General features: G+C 51.9%; 1 protein-coding gene across 1 annotated transcript in view; it reads left to right on the top strand.

Moving 5' to 3' along the window:
• LOC128977946 (beta-galactosidase-1-like protein 2) overlaps positions 1 to 20853 on the top strand; it is a 37463-nt gene that overhangs the window by 9782 nt on the left and 6828 nt on the right. Inside the window, exons 5-16 of the mRNA XM_054395662.1 lie at positions 230 to 325; positions 1574 to 1682; positions 2507 to 2599; positions 7768 to 7849; positions 11711 to 11775; positions 15026 to 15110; positions 16040 to 16177; positions 17169 to 17249; positions 17471 to 17577; positions 18522 to 18668; positions 19470 to 19541; positions 20250 to 20328. Of these exons, the coding sequence (XP_054251637.1) occupies positions 230 to 325; positions 1574 to 1682; positions 2507 to 2599; positions 7768 to 7849; positions 11711 to 11775; positions 15026 to 15110; positions 16040 to 16177; positions 17169 to 17249; positions 17471 to 17577; positions 18522 to 18668; positions 19470 to 19541; positions 20250 to 20328 (1154 nt within the window). The remainder of the gene's footprint in view (positions 1 to 229; positions 326 to 1573; positions 1683 to 2506; positions 2600 to 7767; positions 7850 to 11710; positions 11776 to 15025; positions 15111 to 16039; positions 16178 to 17168; positions 17250 to 17470; positions 17578 to 18521; positions 18669 to 19469; positions 19542 to 20249; positions 20329 to 20853) is intronic.

Here is a 20853-nt window from a genome sequence, read left to right as displayed (position 1 = left end):
GGGGAGGTGCTCCAGCCCTTATCTTGATCAAGCAGTAGAGACTCTAGTTCCTTCCCCTGCTTTCTGGAGTCCTGGAGACACAGAGGTTTGGTGCCAATCCAGTACAGCTGCTTCATCATGCAATCCCCTTCTGTTTCTGGTACCTAGGTCTGATGGTGATTGGTGTATTGGGAGTGCATGGAGTAGGGATCCTGTGGTCAGACAATAATTACTCTGTCTGGATCTCCAGGGCCTTCCTTTCACTGGCAGCTAAAAATGGACTCTGGGTGATTCTGCGTCCTGGACCTTACATCTGCTCTGAATGGGACCTTGGTGGTCTGCCCAGGTAAGTGTGGAGGTAGCTCAGTTCAGGCAGCTGCTTGGGAGTGTGGCAAAAGAAGCCAAGCCCCTGATCTCACAGTTGAGCCCCTAAGAAAGATGTAGAATAGCTGGCTCTTAGATCAGAGAATCATGGAATTGTTTGGGTTGGGAAAAGGCCTCTAAGATCATCAAGTCCACCTGCAGTACTGCATCCAGCTCTGGAGCCCTCAACACAGGAAGGACATGGACCTGATGGAGTGGTTCCAGAGGAGGCCACAAAGATGATCACAGGGCTGGAGCACCCCTCCTGTGAGGACAGGCTGAGGGGGCTGGGGTTGTTCAGCCTGGAGAAGAGGAGGCTCTGGGGAGACCCAACAGTAGCCTTCCAGTACCTGAGGAGGGCTTACAAGAAGGCTGCAGAGAGACTGTTCACAAAGGTCTGCAGTGAAAGGATGAGGAGCAGTGGTTTAAAATGAGAGCAGAGCAGATTTAGATTGGATGTGAGGAACAAGTTCAGCACCATGAGGGTGGTGGAACACTGCAACAGGTTGCCCAGGGAGGTGGTTGAGATATTCAAGGTGAGGCTCAACGAGGCCCTGGGCAACCTGATCTAGTGGAGGATGTCCCTGCTCAGTGCAGGGTGCTTGGACTTGATGACTTTTGGAGGTTTCTTCCAACCCAAGCCATTCTATGACCGTTTTGCAGCTAGAGAGGAGATGTTTTTGGAAGGCCACTGAGCTGTAGCATACAGGAGCTGTTGGTTAATGCCTCCCTTTGCAGGGACAAGGAAGGTACAAGCTCCCTCTGCTAAAACTCTGCCAGCACTACCTTGCTCTGCAATTAGACAAACTGCCTTTTACTTTGTTAATCCCAAAGCAGAGAAGTAACTCTTGTAAATGAGGAGTAGAAACTATGGGAACAATTCCTGGAATCTTTGTTTTGAGTGATGCTTGGGGTTTCAGGATGGAGCACTTGGTTGTAGAGTGCCCTTGGGGAGGCAGGGAATTCCAGAGTAACCTTTGGAGTGGCAAGTTCAGCTCCTGAGATTTTATTGGGAAAGCTTGGCCCCAAAATACAGAATGGAAAAGAGGAGAACAGTTTGGCAGCTGCAGCCTGGACTCAGGTGTGAGTGGTAGGTAGCCCCACGTGGTGTCATTCACTGCCTCAGGATGTTGTCCATCCCTGCACCCAAATGGGACTTGCTGTTTGGTGTTGCCTCTGGCAGCCTTGACTGGGCAGGGTGATAGATTCTGTTGGCTGATTTTTCTCCTAGTTGGCTACTGCAAGACCCAGAGATGCACCTGAGGACGACGTACAAGGGCTTCACAGAAGCTGTGGATGCCTATTTTGATCATCTCATGCCCATTGTTGCCCCTTTTCAGGCAAGTACAACCCATAACCCTCTCTGCCCCCAGGTGGGGACTGTCTCCACAGCTGAGTGGGAGCTGAAGCAGTTACAAACCTACCAGCTCCCCTTTGGGAGCCAGTCTGGACTGTAGCTGTCTGTGTCAGCTCTCCAGATCTAACCCTTTGGTTATGCATAGAATGGTCCAGGCTGGAAGGGACCTCCAAAGGTCATCCAGTCTGAGCTCCCCACAGTCAGCAGGGACATCCCCAGCTAGATCAGGTTGCCCAGGGCCTCCTCGAGCCTCATCTTGAATATCTCCAGGTATGAAGCCTCTACACCTCCCTGGGCAACCTGTTTCAGTGTCTCCCCACCCTCACTCTCAAGAATTTCTTCCTCCAGCCTCACTCTCCCCTCTCCCAGCTCAAAGCCATTGTCCCTCATCCTGGCACTCCCAGCCCTCGTCCAAAGTCCCTCCCAGCTCTCCTGGAGCCCCCTTCAGGTACTGGAAGGCTGCTCTAAGGTCTCCCTGGAGCCTTCTCTTCTCCAGGCTAAACAACCCCAACTCCCTCAGCCTGTCCTTGTAGCAGAGCTGCTCCAACCCCCTGAGCATTTTCATGGCCTTCCTCTGGACCTGCTCCATCAGGTCCATGTCCTTCCTATCTTGAGGGCTCCAGACCTGCACACAGTACTCCAGGTGAGGTCTCACCAGAGCAAAGTGGTAGAATCACACTGGGACATTGGGAGGATGAGAGGGTAGAGCTTTGCCTATCTGAGACTCCTGCATCTTTCCTGCAAGGCAAGTGCCAGTGTGAGCTTAGGAAAGCATGGTGACCAGCTTCTCCCTTTTGTTCCCACCAGTACAAGAGAGGAGGCCCCATCATTGCAGTCCAAGTGGAGAACGAGTATGGTTCCTACGCCAAAGACCCAAACTACATGGCCTATGTCAAAAGGGTAATGTTGCCACTTGTGCCTGGGGGGAATCTCTCTCCCAAACCACATTCCTTACACCATTTGCTCTCTTCTGAATAACTTCTGACCCTTGAAGGTGGAGGTGCATAGTCCAGAAGCGTTGCCCCCTGGGTGGTTCATCCTGCAGGGGAGGAGGTGGCCTGTGACCTCAGCACTGAGAAGTCTGTGTTCTTACTTCTTCCAGGGAAGAGGGTGATAGGGAAGTGGAGAAGGAGATGTGATGTGTGGCTGGCCTGCTGTTTCCTGCTGGTCCTGTTTTGCTTCTCTTAGATGGCACTAGAGAAAGGATTCTCTTTGTCCTTGCTGACTGTGCTAGGAGGAAGTTTTGTGTAACCAAGCCACCAGCATGCTCCTAATCTTGGTTTATTTGCCTAGTGCCTCCCTTATCCCTGTCAGACAGAGACCAGACTGTGCCCTGGCTCCTGCCTCCTGCCTCTGAACTGAAGAATAAAAGAGTTGGCCAGTGCCCAAGGAGGCCAGGTTCTCCTGCTGGATCTGACACCAGGCTGACCTGTTCCTTTGTCCCTGATACAGCTGCAGGGCAGCCAAGCTGACAAGATCTGCAGCGTGGCTCCCAAGGTTCATTGCTTCATTTCTCCTCACTGAGTGCTCTCACTGTTGCAGCACATGGGAGAGGTTACCCATCCTGGGGTGTGTGAGTAGGTGCTAGAAGTTAGAATCGTAGAAGCAATGGTCCAGGCCAGAAGGGACCTCCAAAGCTCATCCAGGCCAACCCCCCTGCAGTCAGCAGGGACATCCCCAACTAGATCAGGCTGCCCAGGGCCTCCTCGAGCCTCATCTTGAATATCTCCAGACAAGGGACCTCAACCACCTCCCTGGGCAACTTGTTCCAGTGTTCCACCACCCTCGTAGTGAAGAACTTCTTCCTGATATCCAATCCAAATCTGCTCTGCTCTAGTTTGAAGCCACTGTCCCTCCTCCTGTCCCTGCAGGCCTTTGCACACAGTCTCTCTCCATCCTTCCCATAGCCCCTTCAGGTACTAGCAGGCTGCTATTAGGTCTCCCTGAAGCCTCCTCTTCTCCAGGCTGAACACCCCCAGCCCCCTCAGCCTGTCCTTGTAGCAGAGGACAGTCCCTGCTCTTCTAATGGCCATGGTGGTGTTGGGTTGATGGTTGGACTCGGTGATCTTGGAGGTCTTTTCCAACCAAAACAATTCTGTGACTCCATGATCTTCTGAAACCCTTTGTGCACTCCAGGCTTGCCCTGAGCACCCTGAGGTTAGCTCTGGCTCAGGTTGTGCTATGGCTCAAGCTATACAGAAAGTCTTCAAGCAAATAATGGCATGGCAGGAGTCCTAATTTGCTTAGAGTGGTGCCTGCTCCTGCACTAACTCCATCTCATGGAGTGATTTAACATTGCTTAGAAGGTTAAATGTGAAGTGTTCACAGAATCACAGAATGCACTGGGTTGGAGGGAACCCTCAAAGGTCATCTTGTCCAATCAACAGGGACACCTCCAACTCTAGATCAGGTTGCTCAGGCCCCCAGGATCAAGTTGGATCTTGAATGTCTCCAGGGATGGGGCCTCAACCACAACCCTGGGCAACCTCTTCCATTGTCTCCCCACCCTCACTGTGAAGTTAAAGACTTAATTGCCCACCTGAGCTGATCCTGGTCAGAACTGTCTGGTTCCTCCCTGTGTCCCACCAGTGGCAAGCATCTGAGCAGGTGGCTTTCAGAGCCCTAAGTGGATGGGGCAGAGAGACTCCTGGGTCTGAACCAAGTGTTCACTCTGTGCTGCTTGCTGCTCCCCATCTCAGTGATGAAAGAGCTTGTGGTGGTTCCCAGACTTGTCAGAACAGAGTCCCATGCCAGGCCTGTAGCTGTGTTTTTTGCAGTGCTGTTTTTTCATCATTTTCTGGCATTGTGTGCAACTGACATCTGAGGAACTGTCTTAGAGTGGTTAAAGATGGAAATGAGGGAAAGCAGGATTTGCAGGGCTTCCTTTTGGCTTGGGGTGGGATCTGATGTGGGGTGGAGCTCCTAGGCTTTGTTCTGGTTTGGGCCTCAAGCTTTGAATGTGGCCAAGTGATGAATACACATCTAATCTAGATGACAATGTTGCAATCTTCCTGCAATTAATATACTCATGAAAAACTCTCCCAACTCACACAAACCATGGAATCCTCATCCTTATATGGAATGGCTTAGGTTGGAAGGAACCTCAGAGATACTCCAACCCCCTGCCATGGGCAGAGACACCTCCCACCAACCCAGGTTGCTCAAGGTCTCATCCAACCTGGTCTTGAACACCTCTAGGGAGGAGGCATCCACAACCTCCCTGGGCAACCTGTTCAAGAGTCTCACCACCCTGGTACTGCAGAACTTCTTCCTCAGATCCAGTCTCACTCTGCTCTCCCTCAGCTTCAAACCATTTCCCCTTGTCCTATCTCTAGCCACCCTCATGAAAAGTCCCTCTCCAGCCCTCCTGCAGGATGCCTTCAGGTATTGGAAGGCAGTTCTAAGGTCCCTCCAGAGTCTTCTCCAGGCTGAACACCCCCAGCTCCCTCAGCCTGGCCTCACAGCAGAGCTGCTCCAGCCCTTGGATCCTCTTTGTGGCCTCCTCTGAACTCTCTCCAACAGCTCTGTGTCCTTCTTCTGCTGGGGACACCAGGACTGGGCATGGTGTTCCAGGTGGGGTCACACAAGAGCAGAGTGAAGGGGAAGATTCTCCTCTCTTGATCTCTCTCTTTTGAGCACAGTGCCTTTGCCTTCCAGAAGGTGAAGGCCATGAAAGGGTGTGTTGGCCCCTCCCTGCCCACAGAGTAGATGAGCTGGGATTAGCTGAGCACACACCTGCATCTGCTTCAGACACTGTTTCTATTCCTGGGTCCTCTGCTGCACCCTGAAATCCTGTAATGCATCTCAATGTGTGTGTGGCAGCTGGTGGGGAAGGTATTGGTATTGATGTAGTGCTCCAAGAAACTTAATGAAACTTGTTAGAAATTCCACTTAGAATCCTAGAATCAGTCAGGGGTGGAAGGGACCACAAGGCTCATCCAGTTCCAACCCCCCTGCCATGGGCAGGGACACCTCACACCAGATCAGGCTGGCCAGAGCCTCATCCAGCCTGGCTGCAAACACCTCCAGGGATGGGACCTCAACCACCTCCCTGGACAACCCATTCCAGGCTCTCACCACTCTCATGGGGAAGAACTTCTTCCTCACTTCCAGTCTGAATCTCCCCACTTCCAGCTTTGTTCCATTCCCCCAGTCCTGTCGCTCCCTGACACCCTCAAAAGTCCCTCCCCAGCTTTCTTGGAGCCCCCTTCAGATCCTGGAAGGCCACAAGAAGGTCACCTCAGAGCCTTCTCCTCTCCAGCCTGCACAGCCCCAACTCTCTCAGTCTCTCCTCATAGCAGAGCAGCTCCAGCCCTCTGCTCATCCTTGTGGCTCTTCTCTGGACACCTTCCAGCATGTCCAGATCCCTCTTGTAATAGAGGCTCCAGAACTGGATGCAGTTCTCCAGGTGGAGTCTTACCAGAGCTGAGCAGAGGGGGAGAATCCCCTCCCTGGCCCTGCTGGCCACACTTCTGCTGCTGCAGCCCAGGCTCTGCTTGGCTCTCTGGGCTGCAAGTGCTCCCTGCTGGCTCCTGCTGAGCTTCTCCTCCCCCAGCACCCCCAAGTCCCTCTCCTCAGGGCTGCTCTCCAGCCAGTCCCTGCCCAGCCTGCATTTGTGCTTGGCATTGCCCTGCCCCAGCTGCAGGACCTTGCCCTTGGTCTTGTTGACCCTCCTGAGGTTGGCTTGGTCCCAGCTCTGCAGCCTGTCCAGGTCCCTCTGGATGGATCCCTCCCCTCCAGCTGTCAGCTGCACCACACAGCTTGGTGCCAGCAGCAAACCTGCTGAGGCTGCACTCAGTGCACTCAATGCACTCAATGCCACTTCCCTCAGCAGATGAATTTTGTCAGCTCAGGTGTCATAGAATCATCCCTGGCTCTACAGAACAAAACTCCACAGGGTTCAGTCAAAGGCACTGAGGCTTGAAATCACAGAATCATTGACTGGTTTGGGTTGGAAGGGACCTTAAAGATCACCACCATCCCCCAATGGGCAGGGACACCTTCCTCTACAAGTGTCTAATGTCTCTCTTCAGCTATCACCTGAGGGGTGAGAGGTTGATAAGCTAGCCAGGTTGTCTTAACTCTGACTTAGAACAGAATCACAGAATCATTAAGGCTGGGAAAGACCTCAGAGATGATCAAGTGCAACCATCCACCCCAGCACCACCAAACCATGGCCTGAAGTGCCATGTCTGCCCACCTCTTGGCTTTGTCTTTGCACACTGAGCTGTGAAGCTCCTCAGGTGCAGACTGCATGCAGTGCTGAAGCCTACTCCTTGTGCACAGGCAGAGCAGGCAGAGGTTTCTTCAGTCACACAGCAGACCCTAAGTGCTGGGTGCATATGGCACAGGTGACTTCCTCATGTGTTTTCATCCCCATTTTAATGAGTAATTTAGAATGAAGAGACTGAAGTCCTGTTTCCAAAGCCCCTGGAAGCTGAAGGAGTGACTTCCAGTGCAGCACAGTGGAAGGGTTTCCTAATCTCTCCTCCAAACATCAGCCACTCTTCTCCAAAAAGCATCTGGGAGAGCACAGCCCTGCTGGGATGAGCCTTGTCTGGGCATTTTAAACACCTTGCTGCTGTGATGTTGAAGAGCCAGGAAACTCATTCAGCACTGACTGCTGAGGACCATAGGTACCTGAGGGGTGCTGTGCTGCCATTCCCAGCTCCTTCCTCCTTTCAGCTCCCATTGTTAGACAGCCAGGAAGAGGGAGCTGCTTTGCTTTTTCTTCTTCCACCTGGAGCCCTCTTTTGATGGGAAGCAGTGAAGCTATTTATTGACCTGATCTCAGCAGAAGAAGATCAAATTCTGAAGTTTGATGCATCAGCAAGAAGCTAATCCAGCTTTCTAAAACAAAATCAGATCTTGCAGTTGTCTTTATGCTGGAGCAAAGAGGCAGGGAAGCTTTGGGAGGAATGGGAGATGTCAGAGGAGTAATATTTTTTGCTAAGCCACTGCTCTGGCTATCCTCAGAGAGGGTGATAATGTACTTTAATGCTTTAATATCCTACAGATACTAAGCTCAGGCTGCTGACAAAGTCTGTTTTTTTCTCCCTTTCATTTAGGCTCTGTTAAAGAGAGGGATTGTGGAGCTGTTAATGACCTCAGACAACAAGAATGGGCTGTCTCTTGGCTTGGTGAAAGGAGGTATGTGCTTGTAGGAGAGCAAGGTAAGGAGAAGGACTTTTGGGGGTGTCACTTGATGACAAACTCCCCAAGAGGCAGAAATGCTCAGGCAGAAATGCTGATCATTTTCTGATCTCAGGTTTGGAGATGGAGGTGATTCAAGGCAAAGGTTGTTCCTTCCTTTTCCCCCCCCCTCTTCTTTTCATATGCCAGTAGGAGAGGGACAGCTTGACTAACTCTGAACTCCACAGGGCTTCCACCAGTCTGATCTTAGCTGCCTTTGTCTGGTGCTGCTTTTGCAGCAGTTGCCAGCCTTGGCCACAGAGAGTCACTCTCTGCCTGCCAGCAGAAGGGCTGGTGTGGAAATGCCTTGTGTAGCCCTCACCACCTCCTCTGGGAATGTTTACTGCCTCAGAGCTCATCCCTGTTTGCAGTTCTCTTTTCCAGCATGTTGCAGGCTGGGAGCTCTTTGATACCAATTTGCCTCTTAGATGTCATAACAATCTGCTCATTAGAGTCAACATGTCAAGTAATCAGATGGGTGGAAGAGCTAGGGCTGAAAATGCTCTAGCAGCAAGGTGGTTATGAAAGCACTAAAGGAGGGAGGACCAAATCCACTGTAGAGATGAGTTAAAGAGATAGAAGGTTCCATCCTAAAGTGCAAAACTAAGGCAGTGATTCTGTGATTCTCTTCTCTTCATCAGTGCTGCACCAGCTCCTTTCCAAGAAGCTTTTGTAGGAGCCTGGTAATGCCAGGAGCAGTTGGTCTGCAGAGAAAACTGTTGTAGAAGGAGCTGATCAGAGGGCTGGAGCACCTCCCTTATGGGGACAGGCTGAGAGAGTTGGGGCTGTTCAGTCTGGAGAAGAGAAGGCTCCAGGGAGACCTTAGAGCAGCCTTGCAGTACCTGAAGGGGCCTCCAGGAGAGCTGGGGAGGGACTTTGGACAAGGGCTGGGAGTGCCAGGATGAGGGACAATGACTTTGAGCTGGGAGAGGGGAGATTGAGACTGGAAATGGGGAAGAAATGCTCTCCAGTGAAAGTGGAGAGACACTGGCACAGGTTGCCCAGGGAGGTTGTGGATGCCTCCTGCCTGGAAGTGTTCAAGGCCAGCCTGGGTGAGACCTTGAGCAAGCTGTGCTGGTGGGAGGTGTCCCTGCCCATGGCAGTGGGGTTGGAGCTGGATGAGCTTTAAGGTCCTTTTCCAACCCAACCCATTCTGTGACTCTATGAGTCTGCAGCATTGTAACTCTTATTCAGTGGTTCTAGCACATTTTCAGGGGGTAGGGGAAGCTTTTGTTGTTGTGGGTCCCCTCCTGCTCACAGGTACAGTGGGGTGTCCCATGCTGTAGGGACAACACCTTGGGCAGTCTCAGAGTACCTGTGCAGCCCCTGCAGCCCTCCTCCCTTCCCACTGTCACTAACAAGTCCCCCCTGGGGACTGGCTCCAGTCTGACCTGGTACAGCCCCTCTGGGAGCTGAGGGGTGACAAGATGAAAACTCTGGGTTCCCTCCAGAGCCTGCCTGAAGCAGCATGTGGAAAGCTGTGTCTGTAACATCCCTACCATGGACAGGATAAATAAGGGTTTGGGGACTGCTTCTCCACACCTTTACAGCAGTGTCAGAGGTGAGCTGTCAGTGTGCATGGAGAGCAGAACTGGGCATGTTTGCCTTCAGGATTGCCAGCTAACCTATTCCATCCATGCTATAAATCCATGTTTTACTTTGTCCTCCCACCTTGTTTGCCTGTGCCAGACTCTTCAGCTCAGTACTCCACATGGTTCATCCTGTTCCAGTCAAGGTATAAACAGTGAGAAGGGAGCTTTTGCTTCTGTACATATTCTGTTTGAAGTGCTCTGGCTGACACAACTGGGGCTGCATTTGATACCAGCTCTCTGGGAAGAAGTCAGGGTTTGATACAGAGGCTCCTGCCATTTCAGAGTTTCTTGGGGGAATATCATCATAGAATCACAGAATGGTAGGGGTTGGAAGAGACCTCTGGAGATCATCCAGTCCTACCCCCCTGCCAAAGAAGGATCACTTAGGGTAGGTCACACAGGAACATATTCAGATGGGTCTTGGAAGTCTCCAGAGCAGGAGACTCCACAACCTCTCCTGGCAGCCTGCTCCAGGGTTCCAGCACCCTCACACCAAAGAATTTTCTCCTTCTGCTGAGGATCCTAGCTTGTACCCATTGTTCCTTGTCCTGTCACTGGGCACCACTGAAAAGAGCCTGGCCCCTTTTCTGTGACACCCACTCCTCAGATATTGATAGACATTGATCAGATCCCCTCTCAGCCTTCTCTAGAGAGCCCCAGGGCTCTCACTCTTTCTTCATATCAGAGCTGTTCAAGTCCCTTCATCATCCTCATAGCCTCCATTGGACTCTCTCCAGCAGCTCCCTGTCTCTCTTGAATTGATTCAAACATGTAGCAGGGGCTGGAGCACTGACAGCAGGAGAGTGTCAGCTCCTGCAGAGAGATCTTCCCACCCCACTGCTGAAGAGCCTGCAGCACCTTTTGCTGCACAGGCAGCACACACAAAGTAGCTGCTGGTTCCCCTGTGCTGCACAGGGCAGAGGCACAATAACCTTCCAGTTGTAGTTTCTGTCTTCTTCACTTCTGCTGGGGTTTCTCTGCCCACCCTCACAGACATGACAAGCTGGAAGATACTGCCTGGGAAGTGATTCCTGCAGCTAAAGCCTGGGAGATCAGCATGGCATCCAGATAGGGCTTTCTAATAATACATTGGCCTTTATGTGGTTCCTTTCATCTGAGGGTCTCCAAGTGCTTTACAGCCTCTAATTAAAGCTTCTGACACCCCATGAGCTGCTCTGATGCTCTCTCTCTTTCTAGTATCTCTGAATGGTAGAGCTGCAGAGGTGGCCTGCAAGTGTTCCACGATGTGCTGTGATCCTGTGAGGTTCTGCATGCTTAGGTGGAGGCTTTGATGGGAGGTTTCTGAGGAGGCTGTGTTGGTGGTTCAGTGCTGTGTCCGCTTCTGGGGACAGTGCTTTAGTCATGCTGGGACAGCCAAAGGCAGCAGCTGATGGCTGTGCCCAGTCCTGCTTGCACAGACATGTTCAGTGCTGGGCTAGCTTTGCATGCAGGGATGCAGTGCCTCCATCTTCCAGGATGCCTCCTCTTGCAGGGGTGATTTACTGAGGGCAGTAGGACTTAGTGCTGAGGGGAATGCTGAGGCTGGGAAGGAGGAACCTCAACTGTTTCTCTGTACTGAGTGGAGGAGGAGCTTCTTCCTTCCAGCTTTGTTCTGGTTTGAATTGGAGCACTGCCTCTAGCTGTGATGCCCCCAAGACAAGCAGCATGGAACTGTGGGAGAAGGTCTAAAGGAGGCCGTGAAGATGATCAGAGGCTGGAGAACTTCCTGTTGGGACAGGCTGAGAGAGGTGGGGCTGTTCAGCCTGGAGAAGAGAAGGCTCCAGGAAGACCTCAGAGCAGCCTTCCAGTACCTGAAGGGGCTCCAGGAGAGCTGGGAAGGGACTTTGGACAAGGGCTGGGAGTGCCAGGATGAGGGACAATGGCTTTGAGCTGGAAAAGGGGAAATTTAGACTAGAGATGAGGAAGAAATTGTTTAGAGTGAGGCTGGGGAGACACTGGCACAGGTTGCCCAGGGAGGCTGTGGATGTCTCCTCCCTGGAGGTGTTCAAGGCCAGGCTGGATGAGACCTTGAGCAACCTGGGCTGGTGGGAGGTGTCCAGGTTGGAACTGGATGAGCTTTAAGGTCCCTTCCAACCCAACCCATTCTATAATTCCATGTTCCAGTTCCCCCTGAGCTGGTGCAGGTCTGATACCTAAGGAGATGGAGATGGTCCCTTAGCCATTTTGGATGTGTCTAAACTAACCTCCCCCTTTTCTTTCCCAATAGCACTGGCCACTATTAACTTTCAGAAACTGAACCCTGGGCTGCTGAAATACCTGGAGAGAATACAGGTAAGATGCAGAAAAGCTTTGTTCATCAGGATTTCCCAGGAAATGAAGCACTGATAGTCTGATTTGGTTTCGTGTGATGGTTTGGGCCAAATCCTCCTGCAATCAGTGAACATCCCTATGATGACTCCACTGGAGAGTGGAGGAGGTCTGGAGTGTGCTGTTATCCAGAACCTTCTTCAAGGCTTTCCATTCAGCAGTGCCCTGTGGCCTGTGTTTAGGGGGTTAGATTCCTTCTCACTGCCACGTGTTGATGCCCACTATCATCCCACTGTGCAATCATCAGATCTCTCTTTTGAAGCTCAATCATCTTTTCCTCAAAACTCTTTCCCCCTGGTGCTGTGGATGCCATCAAGAGCGTGCTGGGTGCTGATCTTTTGACCTTCTTTCAGGGCCCAGAGGGTGTTTCAGTCATCCCCACTACCTCATACTCAGTGTAGCTAAGTAAAGCTGCATTGATGGTGTGCTGTGCAGAACAGAGTGGTGCCTGCCCTGAGCGTTTGGTCCTGTTTCTGCCAGGACCTGCAGCAGAACTGAGCAGAGGAAAGCTTTGATTTCAGATATGTCATAAAACACCTTCCCCACAGCAGTCCCAAGCTCTTCCTGCCTTCTCCCTGGCATTCAGCAGTGCTGCCTGCAGAAAGGCATTGATCCAGTGTGGCACTTCAGTGCCTTTAACCCCCCTGTGCTGTCAGAGATGTGAATCAGGGGAAGGGAGCTGCCTAATGAACACTCAATGTGAAAAGCACCTGGGCTGTGTGGTGAGGCAGCAGTCAGGCAGTAACAAGTGTTGCTTTCTAATGACAAGTTCCCTCTCCCCCTCCCTTGGCCTTTTCTCTGCCTGTTGCTCTGCTTGCTCCAAATGCTAGCCTGGAGGAGTGTGAACAACCAACAGATGCTCCAGGCTGTGATCGATTCTTGTCTGATCTCCTCCCTTGGCTTTAGCCTGGCCTGTGAAAGGAGATCTTGCTGCTGGTGAATCCCATGCCTGTTTCCTTTTCCTCTACAGGCTAAAGAGGCTCTGCTGCCTATGCTTTTGCCTCCTTTAGGCCTTACAAATTTCCCCAAACAAATGAACAGAAGGAGGCACCTTTCCCCCCAGCTGAACACAGACATGCACCATGGCTGTAGAGAAGCAGCTCCTCCTTTGCCACACTCCCTAATTACAAGACAGGAAGCTGTCAGTCATGGCTGCAAGGATTATGAAGGATTATCTCTTTCTTCTTAGGGGCTTTCATTCCAGAGGGTGATCAAACTCTTTCTTTGACTGAGGGATGGATTGATTAAAGGTAATTCCATGGAGAAAGGCCTTGGAGTCCTGGTGGACAGCAAGTTCTCCGTGGGACAGCAATGTGCTCTCGTGGCCAAGAGGGCCAGTGGCATCCTGGAGTGCATCAAGAAGAGTGTGGCCAGCAGGGCTAGGGAGATTCTCCTCCTCCTCCTGTACTCTGCTCTGGTGAGGCCACTCCTGGAATACTGTGTCCAGTTCTGGGCTTCTCAGTTCAAGAGACACAGAGAGCTATTGGAGAGAGTCCAACAGAGGCTATGAGGATGATGAAGGGACTAGAACATCTCTCTTGTGAAGAGAGACTGAGAGCCCTGGGACTGTTTAGTCTGGAGAAGAGAAGGCTGAGAGGGGATCTGAGCAATGTCTATAAATCCCTGAGGGGTGGGTGTCAAGATAAAGGTGCCAGTGACAGGACAAGGAACAAGGGCTGGAACCCAGGAAGTGAGGAGAAACTTCTCTGGTGTGAGAGTGCTGGAGCCCTGGAGCAGGCTGCCAGGAGAGGTTGTGGAGTCTCCTTCTCTGGGGACTTTCAAGACCTACCTGGATGTGTTCCTGTGTGGCTTGTTCTAGGTGATCCTGCTCTGGCAGGGAAATTGGACTGGATTATCTCTGGAGGTCCCTCCCAACCCCTACCACTCTATTATTCCATAATTCCCAACAGCTGGTCTCCACCTGGCACCATTAGATTACTACAGGCACCCACAGTTGCTCTCTCCTAATGAAACATGAATTCCTTTAATGCCACTCACCTTGGCCAGTTCCAGTGGCATCATCTAAAACCCTCATCAAACAGAGGGCAACACTGCCTTGAGTAGAAACCAAGAGCAGGAGAAGGCAGTGCCTGGCAGGCTGAGCACACATTGTCCCATCTGGTGCCATGGGGCTGGGAGGAATTCTGCAGGAGCTGAGGGAGCTGGCACGTGGTGACAAATGGGAAGCAACTGCTCTGTGTGCAGAGCCTCTTTAATGAAGACCTAATTCCTGCAAAGGCTAATTCCTTCCTGCCAACACCATATGCAGCATTAAAAAGGCATTAAGCTGCTAAGGTCTGCTCTTCCTACCTTGGCAGGCAGTGGCTGCAGTGCACCTGCAAGCTCTCAGCTGGCAGCAGCATAGCTGATAAGCAGACACTTACAAATGGCAGTGCCTGGCAGAAGCTAAACACTGACAGTTGGGTTGTCTCTCTGCTACAGCTCTCCCAAAGAACAGCACCCACAGCTGTGTGCTGTCACCTGGTTGTTGCTTTGTGCCTAGCAGAGTACCACAGGGTCACTGGACATTAGAGGTTGGAAGGGACCTCCAGAGATCATTGGGTCCAAAGCAGGATCACTTAGGGTAGTCTGCACAGGAATGCATCCAGGTGGGGTTTGAAAGTCTCCAGAGAAGGAGACTCCACAACCTCTGTGGACAGCCTGCTCCAGGGCTCTGGCACCCTCACAGCAAAGAAGTTCCTCCTCAGGTTGAGGTGAAACCTTCTGTGTTCCAGCTTGTCCCTGTTGTTCCTTGTCTTATTACTGGTGCACCACCCAAAAGAGCCTGGCCCCCTCCCCTTGCCCCCACCCCTCAGCTATTGATAGACATTGATCAGATCCCTCTCAGTTTTCTCTTCTCCAGACTAAACAGCCCCAGGGCTCTCAGTCTCTCTTCACAGGGGAGATGCTCAAGTCCTCAAATCATCCTCCTGGCTGTCCCTTGGACTCTCTCCAGCAGGTCTCTGTCTCTCTTGAACTGGGGAGCCCCAAACTGGACACAGTAATTCTCTGCTTTGCTTGCCTGTTGTGGGCATTGTTGGTTTGCAGCACCTTGTTCCTGTTCTTCTTCCTCCTTAGCTGCTTCTTATTATGCCAAGTTGAGAAGAGGACACCCTTGTAAACCCTGCACTTGGACAATGCCTCCCCAGAAAACAGGGCTGAGCACTAGGCTGCCTTGTCTCCATTTTAACTCTCTGGTTTTGCTTTGATGCAGAAAAATCAGCCAAAGATGGTGATGGAGTACTGGACTGGATGGTTTGATAGCTGGGGAGGACCCCACTACGTCTTTGATGCAGATGGTGAGCACCATCTCCTGCTCTGCTGAACACTGGGGGTTTGGTGCTTGGCAATCAGTCAGGGCAAAAGGAGATACAACCCATCTGCTGTCCTGCTGTCACCTCTGCTTTGTGCCAGTCTCTGACTAATCTCTGGGTGAGGAGGGTCACATCCTGGGCCTTGGATTTTCTGGACTCCCCTCTGCTATGGGGGCAGGCTGAGGGAGCTGAGGGTTGTTCAGCCTGGAGAAGAGAAGACTCCAGGGGGACCTTAGAGCTGCCTTCTAGTACCTGAAGGGATCCTGCAGGAAGGCTGCAGAGGGACTTCTCATGAGGGTGTCTAGAGACAGGCCAAGGGGGAATGGTTTAAAGCTGAGGGGGAGCAGAGTTAGACTGGAGCTGAGGAAGTTCTCCAGTGTTGGGGTGGTGAGACTCTGGAATAGGCTGCCCAGGGAGGCTCTGAATGCCTCCTCCCTGGAGGTGTTCCAAGGCCAGGTTGGATGAGGCCTTGAGCAACCTGGGCTGGTGGGAGGTGTCCCTGCCCATAGTGGGGAGGTTGAAGTAGATGATTTCTGAGGTCCCTTCCAAGCTAAGCCATTCTGTGATTCCTTAGTAGTGCTAGCAAAAAGCAGCTCTTTTTAAAAATAAATAAATATTTTTCTATTTGTTCCTCAAAGAGGGACTCTCTGGGGTGTGCAGAGAACCAAACAGGAGGTGGTGGATTCCCCATCCCTGGAGGTGTTCAGGAAATGTGTGGATATGGCACTTGGGGCCATGGATTAATGGCCATTGGTGCTGTTGGGTTGATGCTTGGGCTCAGTGCTCTTGGAGGGCTTTTCTAACCCTAATTCTATGATTCTATGAACATTTGTGCCTCCTTGGAATTATTGTAAGAGTGTTAGCCCAGCTCCCTGCTCTGTGATCTTCCTGGCACTGCCCTTCTTCCTTCACAGTAATGGTGAATACTGTTGCAAGCATCCTCAAACTAGGAGCATCCATCAATCTCTACATGTTTCATGGAGGCACCAACTTTGGCTTCATGAATGGTGCTTTGCAGGCTGATGAATACAAAGCAGATGTCACAAGTTATGGTGAGTTTGCTTCTGCTGCCTTCTCCATGCACTTATTGGGAGGGTGCAGCTCAGACTACCCCTTTGGGCCAGTGACAGTTGACAGAAGCATTGAGGAATGATCAGTGCAGCCACTTTGTCATGGAGAGATGAGTAGGAGCATAACCATAAGGAGGACAGAAAACTGCTGGAGCAGGTCCAGAGAAGACCCAGGCTGCCCTGTCCCTGGTGACATTCAAGATCAGCCTGGATGTGGCCCTGGGCATCCTGATGTAGTTGGAGGTGTCCCTGCTCGGTGCAGGGGGTTGGACAAGATGACCTTTGAGGGTCTCTTCCAACCCAATGCAATCTGTGAATCTGTGAGGCCACAAGGATGATCAGAGGCTGGAGCACCTCCCCTATGGGGACAGGCTGGGAGAGTTGGGACTGTTCAGCCTGGAGAAGAGAAGGCTCCAGGGAGACCTCAGAGCAGCTTTCCAGTAGCTGAAGGGGCTACAGGAAAGCTGGGGAGGGACTTTGGACAAGGGCTTGGAGTGAGAGGATGAGGGATAATGGCTTTGAGCTGGAAGAGGGGAGATTGAGACTGGAGAGGAGGAAGAAATTGTTGAGAGTGAGGCTGGGGAGACACTGGCACAGGTTTCCCAGGGAGGCTGTGGATATCCCTTCCCTGGAGGTGTTCAAGGCCAGGTTGGATGAGGCCTTGAGCAAGCTGTGCTGGTTGGGAAGTGTCCCTGCCCATGGCATGGGGGTTGGAGCTGGATGAGCTTTGAGGTCCCTCCCAACCCATCCCATCCTAGGACTCTCTGCACATAGCTCTGAGGCAGATGCCTAACAAGAGACTTTACTTTGGTGCTTCCTATTTCCAGACCCTAGCTACATTCACCCTGGTAAAAGTGCCCAGGTGTCCATAACACAGACAGTGCCAAGGACACTGAGCCTTGGGCTTTTCCTTCTCTCTGAAGGCTGTTCCAGTGCTGCTGTCAGCTTTCAAACACCTGTGCTTCTCTTTCAGACTATGATGCTGTGCTGACAGAGGCTGGGGACTATACCTCCAAATTTTTCAAGCTGCGACAGCTCTTCAGCACCATCATTGGTAATTATCCACCCCAGATCCACAGTACTGTTCCACCTGCAGCCTTGAGGCTGAGACCTGTTTAAACTTCCCCTTCTGCTGCAGCAATCTGACTATGGTTGGTGCTTTTTCCAAAAGATGGGAGGGAAAACCAAGGGAGGTTTGGAGAGGGCCTTAAATCTGTGCTGGCTTTTTACATCTGAAATTGTTGTTCCATCTTTCTCCTTCTTTTTGCATCACAGACCAGCCTCTTCCTCTGCCTCCCATGATTGAGAGCAAGGCATCCTATGGTGCAATCCTGATGCATCAGTACATCTCCCTCTGGGATGTGTTACCAGCTCTTCTGCAGGTAGTACCACCACTTTCATAGATTATGTCATAGAGTGGATTGGGTTGGAAAGGACCTCAAAGCTCATCCAGTTCCAACCCCTTGCCATGGGCAGGGACACCTCCCACCAGCCCAGGTTGCTCAAGGCCTCATCCAGCCTGGCCTTGAACACCTCCAGGGATGAGGTATGCACAGCCTCCCTGGGCAACCTGTTCCAGTGTCTCCCCAGCCTCACTCTCAAGAATTTCTTCCTCCTCTCCAGTCTCAATCTCCCCTCTCCCAGCTCAAAGTCATTGTCCCTCATCCTGTCACTACAAGCCCCTGCCAGAAGTCCCTCCCCAGCTCTCCTGGAGCCCCCTTCAGGTACAGCAAACCTGCTCTAAGGTCTTCTTGGAGCCTTCTCTTCTCCAGGCTGAACAGCCCCAACTCCCTCAGCTTGCCCCCGTTGTCATGCATCTCAGCACTAAAAGGCATCACCTCTTAGGTGGTAAAAGTGATTTGTACTCTGGCTTGATATTCCATGAGGATGAGGCTGGGGAATGTTTTGTCAAGGATATGCAGAGAAGGCAAATTTCTATCTTAGCTCTTCTACTTCTCTTCTCTTGAGATGCCAGTTTGGCACATCCTTGGCTCCCTTCTCTGGGACCTTGTCTTCATTGCTGTAGCTTTCACAGAGTCATAAGGTAATCCAGGTTGGAACAGAGTTCTGGAGGCTTAGAGGGTAAAAATGTGACCTGTGGCAGAGTGGAACACCTGTCTTAAATGAATTCAGAGATTCACAGAATGGGTTGAGTCGGAAGGGATCTTAAAGCTCATCCAGTTCCAGCCCCTCTGCCATGGGCAGGGACACCTCCCACCAGCACAGCTTGCTCAAGGCCTCATCCAGCCTGGCCTGGAACACCTCCGGGGTGGTCTGGCAGTGCTGAGAGGCTACTTCTGCTGCTAACTTTGCTTCTGCTTTGCAGCCCATCAAGTCAGAGTTCCCCATTAACATGGAGAACCTGCATCTGAACAGGAGCAGTGGGCAGTCCTATGGCTATGTGCTCTATGAGACCATCATCTTCGGCGGGGGACAGCTGCAGTCACGGAACAATGTCCGAGACCGAGCGCAGGTAGGGAGCAGAGGGCACCTGGGACTCACTTCAGGCAGGTGGAACTGCTTTGGTTTGGGCAGCTGGACATGAAATGTGTTGAAGAAAGGGTAGATTAGAAGTGTGATTCACTCCTTGCAGTTCTCAGCCTAAGCCCCAAGCCTCATCGTTTGTAAATCAGCCTGAGGTCCGGGTCTGCTAAAACTCAGAGATGGATAGAAGCACAGAAAGGGTTGGGTTGGAAGGGACCTTAAAGCTCAGCCAGTCCCAACCCCTGCCATGGGCAGGGACACCTCCCACCAGCCCAGGTTGCTCAAGGCCTCATCCAGCCTGGCCTTGAACACCTCCAGAGAGGGGACATCCACAGCCTCCCTGGGCAACCTGTTCCAGTGTCTCCCCACCCTCACTCTAAACAATTTCTTCCTCATCTCCAGTCTCAATCTCCCCTCTCCCAGCTCAAAGCCATTGTCCCTCATCCTGGTACTCCCAGCCCTTGTCACATTCCCTCTCCAGCTCTCCTGGAGCTCCCTTCAGGTACTGGAAGGCTGCTCCCTGGAGCCTTCTCTTCTCCAGGCTGAACAGTCCCAACTCTCCCATAGGAGAGGTGCTGCAGCTTTTAAACATCAGAATGCTGAATCATTTGAGAGATGTTGTGAGTTTGGTTGTCCCCACCTAGACTGAGTCAATGACACAGCTACATGTGCTGAGTTCTGGTTTCAGAGGCAGTTCCCTCCCTGCATACAATGAGAGGAACCTGTGCAAGACAAGATTGTAACAGAATTGCTGAAGAGTTGCTCTCCTCTCTTCTGCTCTCCTCTGCAGGTGTTTGTTAACACTATGTATGTTGGGGTGCTGGACTACAACACAGTGGAGCTCACCCTTCCTGAAGGACAGGTAATTAAGTGCAGATTGCTCACAGCCATGCTCTGTGGAGAACAGAATGAGACCCCTGAAGAAGCACAGCCCTCAAGAACACCTCCCACCCAATCCATGTAACTAGCTGCTGCTGGCATAAGGAACAGTTGTTAGACCCTGACTGGGCACCATTTCACTGGGGAAATTCACAGAATCCTAGAATTGTTTGGGTTGGAAAAACCTTCTAAGGTCATTGAGTCCAACCAGCAACCCAACCCCACCATGGCCATCAACCCATGTCCCAAAGTGCCATGGCCACAGGTTTCCTGAGCGCCTCCAGCCAGACCAGTCTGTGATTGCATGCAAGTCAGCAGAGCTGAGCATGGCTCTGGGGAGCAGCTGAGGGGGTGGATACCCTTAGCTGTTGTTCTGGGTTGTGGGAGAGCTGCATGACATAAGCCTGTGCTCTGTCAAACTCCATTTCTGGCTCTGTGGGCGATCTCCACATGGAATTTAAAAACTCAAGAGGGAGGAAAGAAAGAAAACTGCTCTGGAAAGGCTGAGGGCTTCTCAGTGCAGAGCTGACTGCAGGGGCACTGCTCTGCCAGGTGATGCAGAGCTTTAAACAGGTCAACTGCAGCTGCCAAGGGTGTTGGTGCCACCTCCACTGCCCTCCGCATTGTGGCTGACACAGCAGATGCCTCTCTCTCTGGTCCAGCTGATGCTCTTCCTTCTGGTTTTCCACAGGGATTCAGGCAGCTCAGGCTGCTGGTAGAGAACCGTGGTCGTGTCAATTATGGCCTGGCACTGAACGAGCAGAGGAAAGGTCAGTGGTGTTCTCTGTGCTCAGACTGGCCTGGGGTGTTTTCAGAGCTGAAACACTGTGGAGCTGCCTCTCTGCTGTGCTTTACACAGAGCCAAACTGAAGCCCCAGGCCAGCTGTCCTAGTGCTATCCAGGACTGCTGGCTGGGGGTTGGTGGGAGATGGTGTGGCAGAGGGAATGTGTTAAATCCACAGTTCATCAGCCCCTGGCTGCAGGGATGGCAGATGACAAGCAGTGGCTGCTTGCTGGCTTGCATTGAGGCTTCTGATTTTCATAGATTCATAGAATGGGTTGGGTTGAAAGGGACATTAAAGCTCATCCAGTTCCAACCCCCTGCCATGGGCAGGGACACTTCCCACCAGCCCAGCTTGCTCAAGGATTCATCCAACCTGGCCTTGAACACCTCCAGGGAGGAGACATCCACAGCCTCCCTGGGCAACCTGTTCCAGTGTCTCCTCACCCTCACTCTAAAGAATTTCTTCCTCATCTCCACTCTCAGTCTCCCCTTTCCTAGCTCAAAGCCATTG

Source organism: Indicator indicator, chromosome 34 (genome assembly GCF_027791375.1).
Source record: "Indicator indicator isolate 239-I01 chromosome 34, UM_Iind_1.1, whole genome shotgun sequence".
In the NCBI taxonomy this organism is placed as follows: domain Eukaryota; kingdom Metazoa; phylum Chordata; class Aves; order Piciformes; family Indicatoridae; genus Indicator; species Indicator indicator.
Note: the sequence above shows the minus strand (reverse complement) of the source record. Positions and strands in the feature narration are given on the sequence as shown.